General features: G+C 40.6%; 1 protein-coding gene across 24 annotated transcripts in view; it reads right to left on the bottom strand.

Moving 5' to 3' along the window:
• Positions 1-17,355, bottom strand: part of dst (dystonin) — a 113,155-nt gene that overhangs the window by 31,079 nt on the left and 64,721 nt on the right. For 23 of the 24 annotated variants that reach the window (XM_077581808.1, XM_077581804.1, XM_077581816.1 and 20 more), the window contains 17 exons: positions 17,167-17,319; positions 16,853-17,086; positions 16,492-16,764; positions 15,355-15,903; positions 14,981-15,157; positions 14,650-14,773; positions 14,346-14,554; positions 13,776-14,093; positions 13,524-13,690; positions 13,283-13,439; positions 11,649-11,775; positions 11,452-11,502; positions 10,886-11,121; positions 9,973-10,102; positions 9,537-9,736; positions 7,668-8,166; positions 5,810-7,278 (listed from right to left, as the gene is read on the bottom strand). In XM_077581808.1, the coding sequence (XP_077437934.1) occupies positions 5,810-7,278; positions 7,668-8,166; positions 9,537-9,736; positions 9,973-10,102; positions 10,886-11,121; positions 11,452-11,502; positions 11,649-11,775; positions 13,283-13,439; positions 13,524-13,690; positions 13,776-14,093; positions 14,346-14,554; positions 14,650-14,773; positions 14,981-15,157; positions 15,355-15,903; positions 16,492-16,764; positions 16,853-17,086; positions 17,167-17,319 (5,073 nt within the window). The remainder of the gene's footprint in view (positions 1-5,809; positions 7,279-7,667; positions 8,167-9,536; positions 9,737-9,972; positions 10,103-10,885; positions 11,122-11,451; positions 11,503-11,648; positions 11,776-13,282; positions 13,440-13,523; positions 13,691-13,775; positions 14,094-14,345; positions 14,555-14,649; positions 14,774-14,980; positions 15,158-15,354; positions 15,904-16,491; positions 16,765-16,852; positions 17,087-17,166; positions 17,320-17,355) is intronic. The other variant, XM_077581806.1, reaches the window with a different exon arrangement.

Below are 17,355 nucleotides of genomic sequence, written 5' to 3'. Positions count from 1 at the left end.
CAGCTGGGTATAATCACACAGACAGACAAGACTTCCAAGCAAAACTTAATTCACCCATCATGTAATCAGATATGTACGGCTCAGAGCCAACCGCAACTCATCTGAAGATCCATATCATCCAGTATGACATGCTCTCGACCAACTAATGAGGATGATCTCAGAATGAATGAAGAAGCTATTTTTGGGCACCTGTGGTGTGGAAGTTTTACGGTCCACTTCTAGGCAAATGGTATTCAGTAACGCCTCAATCTCTTCTGCATGTTGGAATGCGTGTAAATCTTTAGGCAGGCAGTCCTCCACTGACTGCAGGAATTCTTCCAGCTCTTCCATATTGTATTGGGACGCCACTTTTTGCACAGTACGTGGTTTGGTTTGCTGATGACTATCAATGGGTAGAGTTACAGAGTTTCCGTAAGTCTCAGGCTGTGTCACCAGCACGCTGACAAGCTCACTGTCTTCACTGTCTAAGAGCTCTGCGGTGGATAACTCTTCATAGTCTGTTAAAGTTTTAGAATGCCACTCAGAGGTTTCATTAAGAGTCCTAAAGGCTGACCCTGAAGATGATCTCCCAATGGAGTACTTGTGATTGCCGTTATTCATAATATCCTTTTCGTTCAAGTTTGCCATGTCAGATTGCACCTGTTGAGGCTCTTGAACCAGGCAACCACTTTGGTAAAGGGAGTGGTTATCCCGAGTAGGCGTGAAGGGGAACTCATCTTGTCCTGAGCTGAGGGACCGAAGCCTTTTCAAGTTCCCAGACAAGTGCATGGCCTCTGAAGAAGAGAGGCTCCTTGTGCCAGCGCCAGGCCTCTTGTGGGATCGTTGAGCATGACGTTCCCTCTCCACAGTAGGGCTATACAGCCCAGAGTCTTCTTCGGATGTCAGAGAGCTGGTCACACTCTGTCCTCTTCTTCCGCCGATCAATCCTGGTCTCTCCGCACTCCTGGAACACAAAATTCCACTACGGCTGGCATACTCGCCAAGATTTGTAGGGGCAAAGGTCCGCCAAGATCGCCGATATTGAGGTTGCTTCTCTCCACTCTGAGGACGTGACTTTGGTAGCACCGTATCTGTCGCTCTAATGATATTCCCGTTAAGTTTGAGTCCGTCAAAGACGGCCCGCTCGTCCAGCGTGGCGGGTTTACGGGTACGGAGCTCAAATGAACTGGATGTAGAGAGGACTCCATTACCACAGAGGCTGCTGAAGTCAAGAGTGCGGTGGGTGTAGGGTAAGGTACCCGCAAAGTGGCGGGATGTGAGGCTACCCTTAGAGCTCGAGTCTATCTGCTCATTGAGCCGCACCGTGTCATAAATGGACCTCTGAGGCACATAGCAGTCATCAATGTTCAGGTCCTCCTCCTCCCCCTTCCCCACGCAGGACGGGTTTTGTCTGAGGCAATCTGGTCGGCTCAGCGGTTTCCCCATGCCAAAACATACACCCTATTGTCTACATAGACAAAAAGAAATAATCGTGCAGTGTAGGTTGCTTCAGTGTGTGTGTATTCTTAGGAAAAATGTGCAAATTAGTTTTCTGCTTTAAAATGCCAAATAAATAAATATTAATGTTTTAACATGTTAAAAACAGCATCTAATAAATACTGGAGCACAGATATAAAAGTGAATTCTTATAAATTATATTCTACAGAGGATCCATTAATTCTCTCCATACAAGCTTCTCCCCCTTTCCATTGACAAAAGTTAATCCCATTCTTTCTGGTTCAAGCTGCCTCGGTTTCTCCTGAAATCTTGACAGCATCCATCCTGAAACTTCCAACGGTGCAAAGTGAAACATCCGCGCATGAATCCCGACAGGCTCTCGGAAAAAAGTGTGGCTTATTCCAAAGTGCGCTGGTACTCGAAGGATAAACAAACCAGCCTGCCCTTTCTCCCTCGCCACTCAGCTCGCAATGACAGACACCCTCCTGGCAGAGGCTTGCATGCCCCGCCCCCGCTCATTATTCACACAACATCTGCCACAACTCCATTTGTGCTTGGAACTGCACCGGCAAATGCTGGTTGGTTGATCCAACCCTCCACCCCCCCTTCCTAATTCCCCTTTATGTCTGCATGTGCCTTATGACTTCACTTCTAAGTCATCTTTTACATCTGACATAATCACTTTTCTCTTTTGTTTTTTTCCTTTCAGATTGACTCGGAGGGGGAGGGGATGATCTCATAGATGTACATTATCCTTCTTCATTCTCTTTTCTTCCACCGGACGGTTGCGTTGAACCCTGCAGATACTCTTAATTACTTTGGAATGTTGAGAGAGGCACAGGTCGCAGGTAATTTAACACCAGCTGCCATGCCAAGTGCAAGAATGGTCTTTTTTTTGTCTATTTGCCTGGGTAGGGAGCAGCGAGAGGATATCAAGCAAATGATGACAGAAATGTATTTTGGCTTCCCCGATTTTCAGCACTAAAGAACAACTAGGAGCAAACAATCCCAACTTCTTTGTCCCGTTGGTCATGCATGAGTGGAGATGGAAAAAAGATGATGGCAGAGATTAATTACTAGCTGAGATGTGCCGGTACTAAAAAAAAGAAAATGTCTTTTGAGAGCCTTTTTTAATGCAGGTCTTTTTTGTGTGTGTGTTCATGTTTTCTATATAAGTACTTGTACTTGTAAAGATTCCATTTTATTTGAGCAAGACCAAAAAGCTTTTGCTATAAAATACTTTTTTGGGGCGCAAAATCTTTCCTCAGTAGGACCATTAATCAACCTCTAACTAAACAAAGACAGAGCAAGAATGGCCATAAGGAACCAAACCAAGACAATATGCTAATTTTCCACATTATAAAATGTTTTGCAGAAATCTAAAAAGTATATATTTTTTTATATATATATTGATACAGAACTTATTTTATATAGTTCTATGTTTTGCTTGACCAACAGTCCCCAATAATACACTTTTTCAGTCTACATAATTAAGAAAAATCATATCAGCTTTGGTAGAATTTGTCTAGCCAATGATTAAAAAGTCATTGCCATGATCTTGATGGAGCATTATTTGTCTTTGGGGAACAAAAACATAAAACGTAAGCATTTACAAATGTTAGTCTGTTTCAGTAATAGAACAGTGGTTTGAAATAGGAGAATAGATTCTCAGCCGTTGTCATGCTAACCACAGATAGCGAACTTTAGTGGACTATAATCTCGGGCCTGATATCAGGCCACCTCTTTATCAATTATTCCATACTTCTGCTTGAATGTTTCATTGCTGTGTGATGGTATGTAATCAACTTCATTTTTTTTTTTACCACAAACTGAACAGTGAACAACATTGATTATCTCCAGTGACTCAGAAGATAAAAATCCTACTTTGAATGAAAACAGACTCTGATGTAATGTCTGAAGAGCACGAATCACCCACGCTATAACCCCCAGCGCTTTTTAGTCACTCAACTGCCAATGATCCCATACAGTCCATCTAGATACAGTCCATACAGTATGCACCTTCCACAGGCAAGCTTCTTGAGCTTACGTCAGGCATATCTCTTTCAAAACCTGACCTAAAATGGTCAGAGCCCATGAAAGACAGAAACCCAAGAGCAGTCTTTCTGTGTTTATCCTTCTCTCACTTAAATCAGTAACACAAACCTTTCTCACAGACTACAAATCAGAGTGTGATGCCATTGGATCATGTTTTTTAAACATTAAAGCTTTTGCAAAGAAAGTCTGAGTTGCTGCTTTTGACAATCCTTTGACACAAATGAATACAGAGGGGGTTTCCCCGCTAATTCCCAGCTGATTCCCAGGACAAAGAGGTTTGAAAACATCTCCTCCTACTCAGCAAGACCCCCCCCCCCCCCCATCCTATTAGAATGTCTGTAACTCAAATGGAGGTTTGGTTGTGACATGGTGGCACCCCCTTTGTAACCCCCCAAAATAAGGGGAAACAAAACAATCCTTTGACCTACATCTTTGCACAGACACATCTGTGTCACTGCACCAAAACACATCTGTTTACATTGTTTACTGTAATGCTATTTAATACCTGAAAGTGTTTATCATATTACAGTTCTAAATGTAGGCTAATCCTCTTTTGGAAAACTCCAAAGGAATTTATAGGCTTTTAAAATATTTGTGTCAAAACCTTGTTAAGAGCTACTATTTTATCCCTTACTGATAACAATGACAACATCCAGTGTGGGGGAAGAATTAAAAACAGACCTTCAAGATAGGATCATCGATATATGGCTGTGATTACAAGGATGACATGTTTATGTTTTAGCCATCAATCATTTATACAATAAAAGATCCTGTATGCTTTGGGAAAGTTGTGATCATCTCCATTTGTGCTACCCTGCATGTGACAGCTGTGTAATGTATATACAGTAATGCTAAAATATAACATGCACTTTGTTGGTTAGAAGAACAGTTTGTATGAACTGTTTGGGGAAGGCAATTTTCTGATCTAATATGGCTGTGCCTCAGTGCATAAATCAAGACTGGATTAGTTTGGTGTGGAAGAACAGAGTCAGTGACCCATTAGGCCCTCTCTCAGGTCCCAAAACCAGTAACGTATGACCTCACAGATGTTGGCCTGAATAAATGGGACTGAAATTCCCAGATAAAAACACTGAAACATCTTACTGAGCATCTTCTTAAAAGAGTGAAAGCAGTAGCAGGAAAAAGAGACCACCTCCATATTACCTTCTGGAAAATTGAACTTTAAGCAACTACTGGTTTTAATCACAAGACTTGACTCCAATACAAAGAATGGACGCCCATATCCATCCATCATCTAGGACTAGAATGACACCATGCTGGCAACCACCTGGCTGCGTCCCAAAGTCTACCTACCGCCTAAAGCAAAGGCCCTTTTGTTAAGAGCAGATGCCTTTGACGAGCATGCAGTCCCCAGAGGATTGTGGCTTTTGTACTGAGAGGGTTCGAATGAAGCCTGCTAGTTATGTGCTCCACTGTGAGGCGGTGCTGTGGAAATGATCTGCATATTTTAGCACTACTATGAAACTGCAAAAGTAAAAGCATTGAAACTGTGAATGACTTGATTCTTGATTTGAAACAGAACAATATGTGGACACTTTAATAAATGCACCTATACAATATGAGATTAATAAAATGGTTGTTCCAGGCCAAATCACCCCCAAAAATATTTAGATTTTAATGAAACAAGGTGTACTTGTTGATAGTGATGGCACAACACTAAATTGGACAAGTTTGTGGATCTCACTTCATCTAGCCTTCCTTCCTTTAGTCTTTCCTCTGGTCTCTTGAGGTCTCCCTAATCTGTTGGAATTTAGATGTTTCTGGGGTTGGTGATTCTTATTTTCTAACTGTGGGTGGTAGGTGGTGTCTGGTTGGTGCTGGATTTCACTTTGTTTCATCTTTCTTTCCTTTGATCCTTCCTCTGGTCTCCTGACAACTTCACGACTCTGGCGGGAAGTATCCGGTTAAAGTGAAGGGTTCGGGATTTTTAACAGGTTTTCAGGTGAATTAAAGAACATAAACTCGCACGCACACACACGCAAAAAAAAAAAAAGCAATGATGATGACGTTGACTCGGGAAGGCTGCCAAATGAATAATACTGAGCTCTCAAAAACAAACAAACACTAAATTGGACATTTTAGATAAATTGGAGCAGCAGTTTTGGAGCTACGGCCCACCAAATTTGGATCTTTTCAGCAAAAGGGGCCATTTAAACGCTTATATATGAGGGAACTACTGGGTCAATCTTTACAAGACAGAGTATTGTTGGAAATGGAATTTAACGAGGAATCCAAATGCGCAATTGTTTAAAAGATTTAAATCGTTTAAGAGATGTATAAATATTGGGACACGCACCTTAAAGGCCTCCAGCTGTTGATTGATGATGTCTGTCTCCATGCCGACTGCTCCTTGGGACGCTTCCTTGTCCACAGCTCTACAGAGTCCATCTTCCACGTTGTGGAGTTTTCCACAGAGCTCCTCCAGCTTGACCAGAGTACTTTGCACCAGCCTCTCTCTACCTTTGGCTCGGTCCATCAGTTTGCCGCATTGCTTGCTCAGCGCATCCAGGTCTCTCTTCAGGCCCAACAGGTCAGGCGAGGAGTCTGTTTCAAGCATCCTCTTACAGCCATCGCCTGCTTTGGCTGTGTTGACCATCAGCTCTTGTAGCTGTGCTATAAAGCTCTCGATGGTCTCTTGCTGCTCCTTAAGAACAACCAAGTCTAGATCCACCGGAGGCATGCTGTCCAACTCATCATCCAGGTCTGTGAAGCGGGTAAACATCTCCCGGATGCTGTTTTGGAACTGCCCAATGCCCTGCAATTTACCTTCCAGGACCTGGCATGTCTCCTCTAGTTTTTTGTTAAGGGTGTTGTAGCCCTTTTCTATGCTGTCAGCTTGCAGTAATAAGTCTGTCACTCCATCAACATCTGGGAGATCAACTACAAGGGTTTTTGCTAAGCTCGTAAGGTGTTCTACTTGGTTTTGCACGCCTTCTAAGCTTTTTTGTTGAGCCTTCATGTTGGTCAAGTTCTTATTACTGTAGGCCTGCACTCCCTGGGATTCATAAGCATCCAGGAGCTTCTTAGCTACATCAAGATGAGCCTTGGCCTCTTTGGAGCCTTCATTAAATTCTTTAACTGCATGCAAGATCTTTTCCAAGGATTCTCTTTTGTTCTGAAGACCTTCCAATATGCAGTCCACTCTTTTGGAAATGCTGGCCGCCTCTTTTTTAACTCCTTCCGTGTCAGTGTCAGCCACCTCGAGAAGGCTCGCTGCGGCAGTGTTCATTTGTTCCACCATCCCTCTGTTCTTATCTACGTCCTTCTGAAGAGCTTTCACTTGAGCTACGGCGTTCTCTACGGAAACAGGCTCAACAGCGAGTTTGACTCTACCCGCTTTGGTTTCACACTCCTTCACCCAAGTGTTGAGCTTCTCAATGTGCTCCTCAAACTTCTGAGCTCTCTGCAGGGAAGCCTTAAGTTTATCAGCCTGTGCTTCAGAGCTCTTCTTCACCTCCTGCCAGTTACAGGAGAGGAGAGACAGTTGACCTTGCAGTGCCACCTTTTCTGCACCATCAGTGCTCTGCAGAAGCATCTCGCCTTCTCCTGCTATCATACTATAAGTGGCCTCGTGTTCCCTAAGTGCCACCTGCAGGTTACTGTGCTCATCTAGACTTTTTTCAAGGACATCCACTTTGGCAGAGATGGGCTGAGGCTTCGACTGGTCCTGCAGCTTCTCAGCCAGCCATGACTGGAAATCTTTGGAGGTCTGATAAAACTGCTGGGAACTGGCGAAGGTTGAGTTCAGCTGCTCAATTTGTTTGGCTGCAGTATGAGAAAAAGAAGACTCAGGATAGACTGACAAGGCTTAAACATTTGTAACAATGCAGAATAAATGAGATTATAAGCAGGATCTTCAGATGTATAACAAATCTGAAACAATTTGAAATATTTTTATTTCTTTCATTTTTCCCATGTCATTTTTAAACATTTGTTAGTTCAGTAATTCTGATCACTGTCATTAAATAATCAACGAGCAGATTCTTACAAAAACATTTTGGAAAATCCTTGAAATAAAAATTCATGTTCCCCTACCGCAAAAAAATAACTTAACCTCCCAAGTTTAATTTGGCTTTAGGTGGAGCCAGGAAATTCTTTTTTCATAACTCTTAGTCTTGGCACATTGTTGTTGTCATAAATTAAAGAGGACAAACCTGCTCTCTCTTCCAGCTGTCGGAAAGGTTTGCTGACACTCTCCAGCTGCCTGTCTAAGTCAGCTTTGAGATAGTCCTCAGTCACCATCGCTGTGAGCTCCGCATGAACGGTTTCAGCCTCCTTCAGCTTCCCCCTCTCCTTTCTTAGTTGGACCAAGATGTTGTGGACATCCTCAAGCCGCTTCTTCACCGCATCGGGCTGGGTGCTGCTGGCCTGGTGCTTGCCGAGCTGATCCTCCAGCTGAGCAGAGGTCTGGCTGAGGGTCCTCAGCAGCTCTTGGAACTGTCCCGTCTTCAACACAGCCTGGTCGATGAGGCCATCTCGCTGATCCAGCTGCCCTATAAGTCCTTGCCAATTCTCAGTGACAGTAGTGAGCTGCTCCCTCACCAACTTCCCATTTGAGGGGTCCTGGTTATCTGATGAGTTTAAGATGGCAGACGCAGCTTCCTTGAGTTGGTCGAACTGAGGCTTGCGGCTCTTGAATTCATTCTGAAGGATCTAAACAAGAGAAACAGTAATCATGTTGAGTTTTTGCTTAATGTGCTTGGGACAAACACACTTACAGTTCACAAGGTCCTATTTTGAAAAACCAGCCAAACTAGTATATGAAATATGGTCAGACTATAGAGAAAAAAAAATTATTGACTTAAAAGGCTATCAGTAGTACATTATTAGTTTGGCAGCTGTACACCATTGATATAACCTACATTTCAGTAGTCGCCATCTTAATTAGAACTCCCACTCCTTCGCTCATGTGTCTCTAAGGTATCTGCAGAGTAACACTGCCACCAAGCGTTATAATCAGGGAACACAACAGGCTCTTTCTCTGGTAAACAACTTCATTAAAGGTGAAGGTTGGTAAAATTTGATCCAATTCCATTAATTTTGTGGATCCTATGGAATGAAATCCTACAAAAGCATAAATTCCAACATGATGTGGCGATTTGACAGCAATATAACAACATGCACGCTGGATCAAATCCAGACTAAACTTCTGACCCTTCATACATTAGGTTGCATATCAAAAATTTATATCAAAAATTTAGTTGAAATGGAATAAGGTTTGACTGAGATAATGTGTTTCTTTTGTTTGCCCCATCAGATTTGCAATACAAAAATTACAAATGAGAGTAACAATTTTACAAGTGTATAGTTGTATTATGGTGAGGAAAAAGGAATCATAATTGTACAAGAATAAAGTTGTATTTTATCAAGAAAAAAATGACAATACTATTACTACTACTACTAATGTAGTCTTAATTATTATACATTATAGTAATATATATTGACACTGGTGTCAAACTCAAGGCCCGGAGCCAGATCTGGCCCACAACATCATTTTTCTGTGCCCCGCGAAGGCAAATCATCTGCGTCAACTTCATGTTTCTTGAAAATTGTTTTGACTTTTAACAACACAGATATGAGACTTTACAACCATGTCTAATTACCAATCCCTCCTTTAAAATCTATTTAAAAACAGTATAGTTGAACAAACAAGCAATTATTTACTGGCTTCTGATTTAAAAACTGGTTATCCATCAATTTGTTGTTTATGTGATAATATAAGGCTTAAACACATTTAAATGGGTTCACAGTCATAATGGCACACTGAGAGGCACCATAACTACGATGTGGCCCACGACAAAAATGAGTATGACACCCCTGATATTATATACTTGAATTAAAATTCAGTCTGTTGTAAATTGAACAAATACTTTTTGAAGAAAAAGTTGTAAAATGATGAGGGACATTTTCTATAATTCTTATTTTTATATTATAGTAATATATCATTTTTATCTTCATATATCCAATTATAGTAATTTTCAAATTGGGTGTACTTTTGATACAACACTATAAACCGTGTTTACCTGGATTTGTTGTTTCTGCATTTTCAGCATGTTGAGGTCAATTGAGAGCGGTCCAAGGACACTCATCATCAGCTCCTTTTCTGACAGCCACTGACCAAGCTGCAGTTGAGTGCTTTGGACAATGTCCAGATTCTTGTTGGACTGCTCCAGGTGCTGCTTCCTCTCCATCACTGAGCCACTGATATCTGCCCAAGCAGCATCTAAAGCAGCAGAGCATGAATCAGCGTCATTCCATGAAGCGTCCACATCTCTCACTGTGCAGCACTTGGCTACTTAAATGTGTTAATTGAATTTCAAAAAGCAGCTGATTTAACATTCAACGGCAGGCAGGGTGCATTATGGTAAGGTCACGAGTCAATTGTGACCTCAAGAGATGTAAATGTAAAAGTCAAGCTATATTAATGAAATTCAACAAAAAAAAACTATTAGTGCTTACCTATCTCCGCCAACATCTGCTTCCATTTGTCTGCTTCTTGTGAATTTGGATGAGTTTCAATCAAGTCAATGAGCTTCTCCCTCAGCTTGTGGAGCTGCTCTTTCTTCTGCTTCATGTCCTCTTCAAACACCTACAAAAATAAATAATTACAGAAATAAATGACAAGTTGTAAATATGTACTGGTATTTATGTATGCATGTGTGACAAATAATCCACATTAAATGTAACTATCGCAGAGAAAAATAAATTAAGATACTCATTTTGTCTGGCCTATTTCTCCGAAGCAGACTGAGCTCTTTATTGAATCAATGACTTGTAATTTCATGCTCGTTAAATTCAGCCTCTGAGAAATAGGCTTGCAGTTTGATTTGGATTAAATATATTAACAAGCAATATTCTCCCTCGCATCACTGATCTTTAATGATCTGAAATTAACTTTAGAAGATAACAGTAAAATCCATGGCTGTATCTTTTTTTTTGCAGCATTTAAAGACAAGTTGGCAACAATTTTCACAGAATTTTACTTTAAATACAATGTAAAAAAAATTCAGCTGTTTTTACGGGGAAAAACCGGCAGCTGTGGTTACCAGGGAAATTCTGTAAAAAATACAGCGGAAATATAAACAACTTTACAGAACAACTTGTTTATTTTACTGGTATTTAATGTATAATAAACAGTAACTGCTTTTGAATTTTACTGCGATTCAATGTACAATAAACAGAATCTGCATGTTTTACAGAACAAAATAGTATAAAAGCAGCATGTTCTTTACATTTCCACTGTATTTTTTACAGAATTTCCCTGGTAACCACAGCTGCCGGTTTTCCCCGTAAAAACAACAGATTCTTTTTTTTTACAATGAAGCTTTAAGCACCATTTTAGCGAGTGTATGATAACATCTTATCTCATCACCTTCTGCTGTTCTAGTTGCGTTTTCACTGCATCTTTCTCTGCGGCGCCATTCTTCCAAGTAGCTGTCATCTTTTTCATGTCCTCTAGCCATGCCATCATGTTTTCTGTCTCCTTTTTGGCATCCTTCAGCTCCCGCACGGATCCATTCAGCTCAGCTGCTCGACTCTTCAGAGTGTCACCCAGACAGGAATAGCCCTCATTGACGAAGGACATATTTTGCTGAATTGTCATCAGCTCTGAGGAATTAACACAATTTAGGTATAAATAGCTTGTTGTAGCTTCATTTTGCAAGTTAATTACTGACATATTGGTATATATTAGAGGGTAATTGGTACATACATAACATTTCAGGACTCAAGAGAACACACACACACACACAAGTATAAATATAATATGTATATATATATATATATATATATATATATATATATATATAGTTAATCATGATTTGATTACATTGCATGCCCTCAATAACATTTCAGTACATTATCCAGTACTACAACGCAGTCAAACCCAGTAATGTTAATTGCATTCACATTGCAATACCCTCATGTACACTTGATTACCTTTACTGGTTAGGTAGGAATGGCTCACTGGACCACCACCATTAGTAAGAGCTAATACAGAGACATGAAGACAAAGCTTAAGTCAAGGGTACATTTCCCAGTTAGCAACAATGCAACATTAACGTGCACAGTAACACCAAAATTCCACATCACACATTTTTTTTATAAATCATACAGACTGGGTTTAGTGGGTTTACCTGTGTTTCTAGGGATCTTAGCTTTGACAGGGGATGTGAGAATAGCTATGCGACTGCATAGTGAAGATCCTCTGCTGTTCAAAACCTGCACATCAGGGCCTTTAGACGTCCATTCTTCCAGTAATCCCTATGGAAAATTTCAACAATCAAAATATGTACTGTTGGATTAATGGCAGCTGGAAAGAAAAAAATGTTGGTTTCACTCCACCATCTGTTAATATTGTGAGAAGGCGTGTTATTCTACACCATTCACTTTAAAATAATTAGAAAAAATAATATTTTATTTCTTGCACTTTTTTGTCCTGCTACTGCTTCCACATTTTTTGACATATTCTCACCATTCCAAATTCAATGTGTTCCAAAAATGTACGCCTTCCGGGCTTGTATTTATTTTATTCCAAAAATTCAGTTTTCCGAAAATGTTGCTTTTTTTCTACCCAAAACCCTAATAGCAACAGGAAGCACCCCAAATTAAACAGAAAAAGACCATAGAGTATCCCAAACTGAATGGTAAGTGCCCGAAATTGAACACAAAGTGATACTGGAGTGCCCCAAAATCAACAGGAAGTAACCCCAAAGTGTCCCAAAATGTATGCGAAGTGCCCCAAACTGAACAAAAAGTGACCCAGAAGTGCCCCACAATCAACAGGAAGTGACCCGGAAGTAACTCAAAATAAACAGCAGGGCTGTGTCCGAATGTCCACCCTTTTCCCCTAACCCCACATGCACTACATAGCCCCACACTATGTAGTGGCCTAATTCATTCTGATTGGCTACTTTCTTCTCGTCGCATATCACGTGACCACCGTAACTTACACGTAACTTAAAATGTTCCTTTGTTCATATTTTCAAACAAAACAAATTGTTATTATTTATTATATTTCCGTGGTATATACATTAATATGTATTAATGGACCGCTTTGATTCCCGCGCTTGTGCTGTCGTTTTTTTCATACTCGCAATGCATTGTGGTCTATATCAACATAGTTTAGTGAACAACAGTTTAGTGCATTGTTGGTAATTTTGAGTGCCCTATATGTTCGTTCCCTGTACATTCGGACGATACTACAAAATGGCGTAACACATTCACTGTTGCACATTGCACATTCAGACACAGACCAAGTGTCCCAGATTAACCAGGAAGTGATCCTTAAGTGCCCCAAGATGAACAGAAACGTACCCTGCTATGCCAAAAATGTGTACATTCCCAAATTTCCCAATTTTTCACCCAAAAAAATCCCATATTAGGATATCCGACATACGGTACATTATTCCCTCTCCACTCAGTATTTTTTGACTTATTCAAACGTTCCACTACCAACTTACTCAGATCGTTTAAGCTATTTTATTTATTATTCCCATTCACAAAATTGAAAAAATTAAAAACATATTTACCTCCAGTTTCTACATAATTTGACAGTTTCAAAACATTCCAACTTCATAAGGTTTGGTTCATTGTAGGTCATTATACATCATAATATCCTGTCATTCAATATCACTTTTCATTGCCTCTTGGCCTTCTGATGCAATTTGTCCAGAAATTGAATTTGTTAGTATATTAAAAATCAATTCAGACAATGACAAATAAAACTGAATTATGATTATCAGTTTGATAACGGGATGTGGTGACTCACAGTGACTATTTGGAGGTCCTTCTCCAAACTTTTAGCACTGCAACTTTTCTGTACCACAGGCACCTTCTCATTGGTCTCCTCCAGCCACTTGCTGAGAGCACTGGCCGCAGACCTGAACTCTCCTAGCAGGTCCTGACAGGATGATACCTCCTCCTCCCTGCAGAATAGACAAAATCAGTAATCAAGTGTCATTCATTTATTTTATGTGACTTTTCATGCAGAAATCGGGAATGGGAGGTACTTTTCTTTGATGGTGTCTTTGAAAGTGCTGAATATGTTTGCCAGATTGTCCATCTTGCTCTGGATCTGTGCTCTGTTACCATCTTTGCTCATTTCACACAGCTCCTTGGACAAGGATTGCAACTTCTCCAAATTACCGGCATGTTCAGCCATCTCAGCTTTTGTATTCTAAAAAAAAAAAAAAATCACTAATCACTCTGGTGTTTGTTTTAGCAACAGCAGCTAAACTGTACATTTTTGGCAGTCCACTCACCTGTGTTAGTTCGGAGAGTTCTTCAAAGGTTTTTCCTGGCCCGTCGGTCTCATGCAGATCTTGCGAACGCCTCACAACAAACTGCTGAACACTTGCTGCGACCTTCTCAAACTGCTCCACCTTGTCTTTAAGTTGTTCCAGACAAAAAACTTTCTGCTTGTGCTTGTCACATGCATCTGAGAAGCGCTGGGAGAGGGCATCCATCTTGGACTGCAGGAGGGACGCTGAGGAGGGGTCGGCTGTTTCAACAAACTTCTGCACTTTTGATTTCATGGCCGAGATGCTGCTCTGGCGACTTGCTATGTCCTGCTCGATGGCCTTTAAAAGCAAAGAATGATATCAAATCAAATTATCATGAGAGGTAGCCACAGTGATTTTCTTGGATGCACTGATTCCATCCAGTACATGCAGATGATTATTCGATTATTATTATTATTATTATTTATTTATTTTGGTTTAAGATATGGATTCCATTAGGAAAATCCCTACTGAAGGCCCAGGTACCAAATTCCCAGCTCACCACTGGGCAACACTATACGGTACAGGAACTGTAATAACGAAAATAATTACTGTTTCTTTGCTGAGCATGTCTGTGATGGACGTAGAGTCCAGTGGAATTTTCCCGTTCTCTTTCACGCTGGCTTCCACTCCCTCCATCCATCCCATCATCTCATCCAGTCCGTCCTGGACACTCATGGAGCGTGTCAAAGTCATCTGCAACTTCTCATTGCGATCGCTCACAGACTTGGACAAGTTGTCATACCGCTCCACTACGTCATCTATAGCACCAAGATAATATATCCAATTGTCATCCAAACTTCAATGATCTAAATGATGATGTAAAAGGCAGCTATTATGACATGTAGACCCTCACCTACTGTTTCCTGGATCTCATCTAAGTTGCTCAGCAGGTTTCCATCAGATGAGATCAATGAATCCGCTGTTTTGCGGAGCGTGTCAATAGCAGTCTGATGTCCGCTCATCTGGCTTTGTAAAGCCTGTTGATGACAACAAGAGGTTGACAATCAAAATATTGACAAGATGAATTAAACTAGCCACAACTTTAGGTACATCTGCATCACCAAAGGAGGCTCAATATAAGATTTGTATCATAGATACAAAGATAATAACATAGCCTTTAGTATTAATCTTATCTCAACTTAACATTACACCAATAGCAAATCATATTTGTTAGTATTCGTTGCCTTAGTGTCCTCCAACTGTATCTGGAGAATTTGTGGCTCAGCAGCGATGGCCTCTGACTGCTGCTTCCTCGCTGCCTCCTCGGAACTTTCGAGCCACATTAGAAGGCCCGTGCTGGAGTCATCGTACTTCTTATACTTTTCAACAACTTCTTTGAGATTGTTGCCAAGCTGGTTGCACTGAAATCAAAGTAATGAGGAGTATACATGATTAGCATCATCATTTATAAGATGTTTCTTAATTTGTATCTGTGAATGTGTTCAAATAGGACTATTCAGTGGACTGATTTTACTTCTCTTTCTTCGGAAGACAAATGCTGCTACCAAGTGGTAAACACATGTCATTGCACTCATATTTTCCCAACAAAATATTGTACCTGAGAGTTAAGTGTCTTATATCGACTGGCTGCAGAGTCCAGTTTATCCTTGACAGCAGAACAGGTTCCTGAAGTATCCACTTGCATCAGGCCATTTTTCGCTATTGCGTCAGCGACTCCACAAGCTTTGGCCACATCCAGAACCTTCTGGCCCGAAATGGTGATAAAACGAAGGTCGCCCTTGTGAGAGATGACATCTTCTGAAAAGGTTTTCTGTCGCAGGAGCTTATCATTAAGGATTTTTAAGGAGTTGGCTGAGCCACCTAACTGGTCCACCTCGCCCTCAGCCTGCGCTAACCAGCCCTCAAACTCTTCGCAATCATCTTGAAACTTCTTCAACTCCTCCTGGACACACTGGACTTGCTTCATCTGCTGCTCAGCTTGGGTGAGGGATGCGTCGTATCGCCCCCTCAGTTCCTGGATGTTCTTCTGCAGTTTTTCCTTCTCCTGTGGAGTTAGAATATTAGCTTGCTTGTCCAAAAGAACTTGGGCTGACTGGGTGGCCATGATCAAATCCTGCTGCTGGGAAAGAATTTCCTGATGGTGAGCCTGCATGAACAAAAAAAAAACATGATACACCATAAAATCTTCTTCACTGCACTTTTACTGATCTGGACCCGATTGTTCAATTCTCGGTTATTTTAACCACTGTTTAACCTTTAACCGCCGGTTAAATTCTTAACCCGCCGTTAACTAACCAGCCGTTGATTATGCATTGTTTAAAACATGGTTAGTTACGCTGTTAATTAATGGTACCATCAATGTTTACTGTGCTGTTTACGTCACTGGTTAGCACCGATATATCCCACAATTCCTCTTTTTGCCCTGGCACTAAGAAAACGTTATTCAATCAATGGTTAAAGCAATTTAGGAGTTTTTGTGTTATAATTATTTTTTGTTTTTTATTTATTATAATTTAAAAAAAATTCTACTGTGTGTATTTAAAGTGAATATTTTGTGTAATAGTTTTGTATTTTTGCCAATATTTTTTTTAATTGTTTCTCATATTTATGTCTAATATATTTTTTGTCCAACATAGTTTTATATTATATTTTTGTGTGTAATAATATGTGTGCATTTTTCATCTATTATTTGTAATTATTACTAATATTATAAAGTGCAGTAAACCAAACGCACCTTGACTCTTTCATACTGCTTGTCAACGTCCATGCAGGCGTCACTTTGTCCGTCAAAACCACTTTGACTTCGATGTAAGGTGTTTCCATTAGCGTCGTCCTTCTCTCCTTTCTGTAACTTGTCTAATGTCTCCTCTGGCAGGTTTCCATTCTCTTTGCTTATGAGGTCTGTTTCATCAATACTTCTTCCATTTGTATCCCCAATGTTTGAGATCCACTCTAGTAGACCTTCTATTTTGTTCTTGCTTTCCTCAAGACGCTCAACAGCTGCAGCCTGAATAGATATATTAACAAATTAACAGATTTTGTGTTTACATTCTAGTACGTTACAGATTTATAAAGGCGATCAAACTGTTGCTGACCTTTTCACTCTCCTGTTTTATAGCAGTGGTAACAACCTTCTCTAAGTCTTTCCTGGACTCCTCAGCTTGCTTTTGGATTAGCTTGGCCTTGCTTTTCGCTTCTTCCAACTTGGTCTCAATATCATCAATTTGATCCGCTGTCAGCTTGCCACGATTTTCCTCCAAAAACCTATTCGTACCGGTGATGACCTCATTCAAAGCAGTGCCGTTTGTCAAGACGTCTTTTTGCAAGGCCTTGAGATCAGACAGGCGTAAAACATTAAGACACTCAATTTCAGAATTTCCTAAATGCCAAGCTAAGACGTTGGTCGTACCTGATGCTCCTGCTGGTACTGCCGCAGGTCTGTGACACACTCTGCATTGTTAGCCTGCTGTTGGTGACCAATCAAACGGTTCTCAGTCAAAGTGAGACTGTCGCACACTTCCTCTAACTTGTCTGCAATCTCTTGGTGCCTTTCCAATATGGACTGTAGACAAAAAAGGCAAGGCCATCTGATTAAATT

This window comes from Vanacampus margaritifer, chromosome 12 (assembly GCF_051991255.1).
Source record: "Vanacampus margaritifer isolate UIUO_Vmar chromosome 12, RoL_Vmar_1.0, whole genome shotgun sequence".
In the NCBI taxonomy this organism is placed as follows: domain Eukaryota; kingdom Metazoa; phylum Chordata; class Actinopteri; order Syngnathiformes; family Syngnathidae; genus Vanacampus; species Vanacampus margaritifer.
Note: the sequence above shows the minus strand (reverse complement) of the source record. Positions and strands in the feature narration are given on the sequence as shown.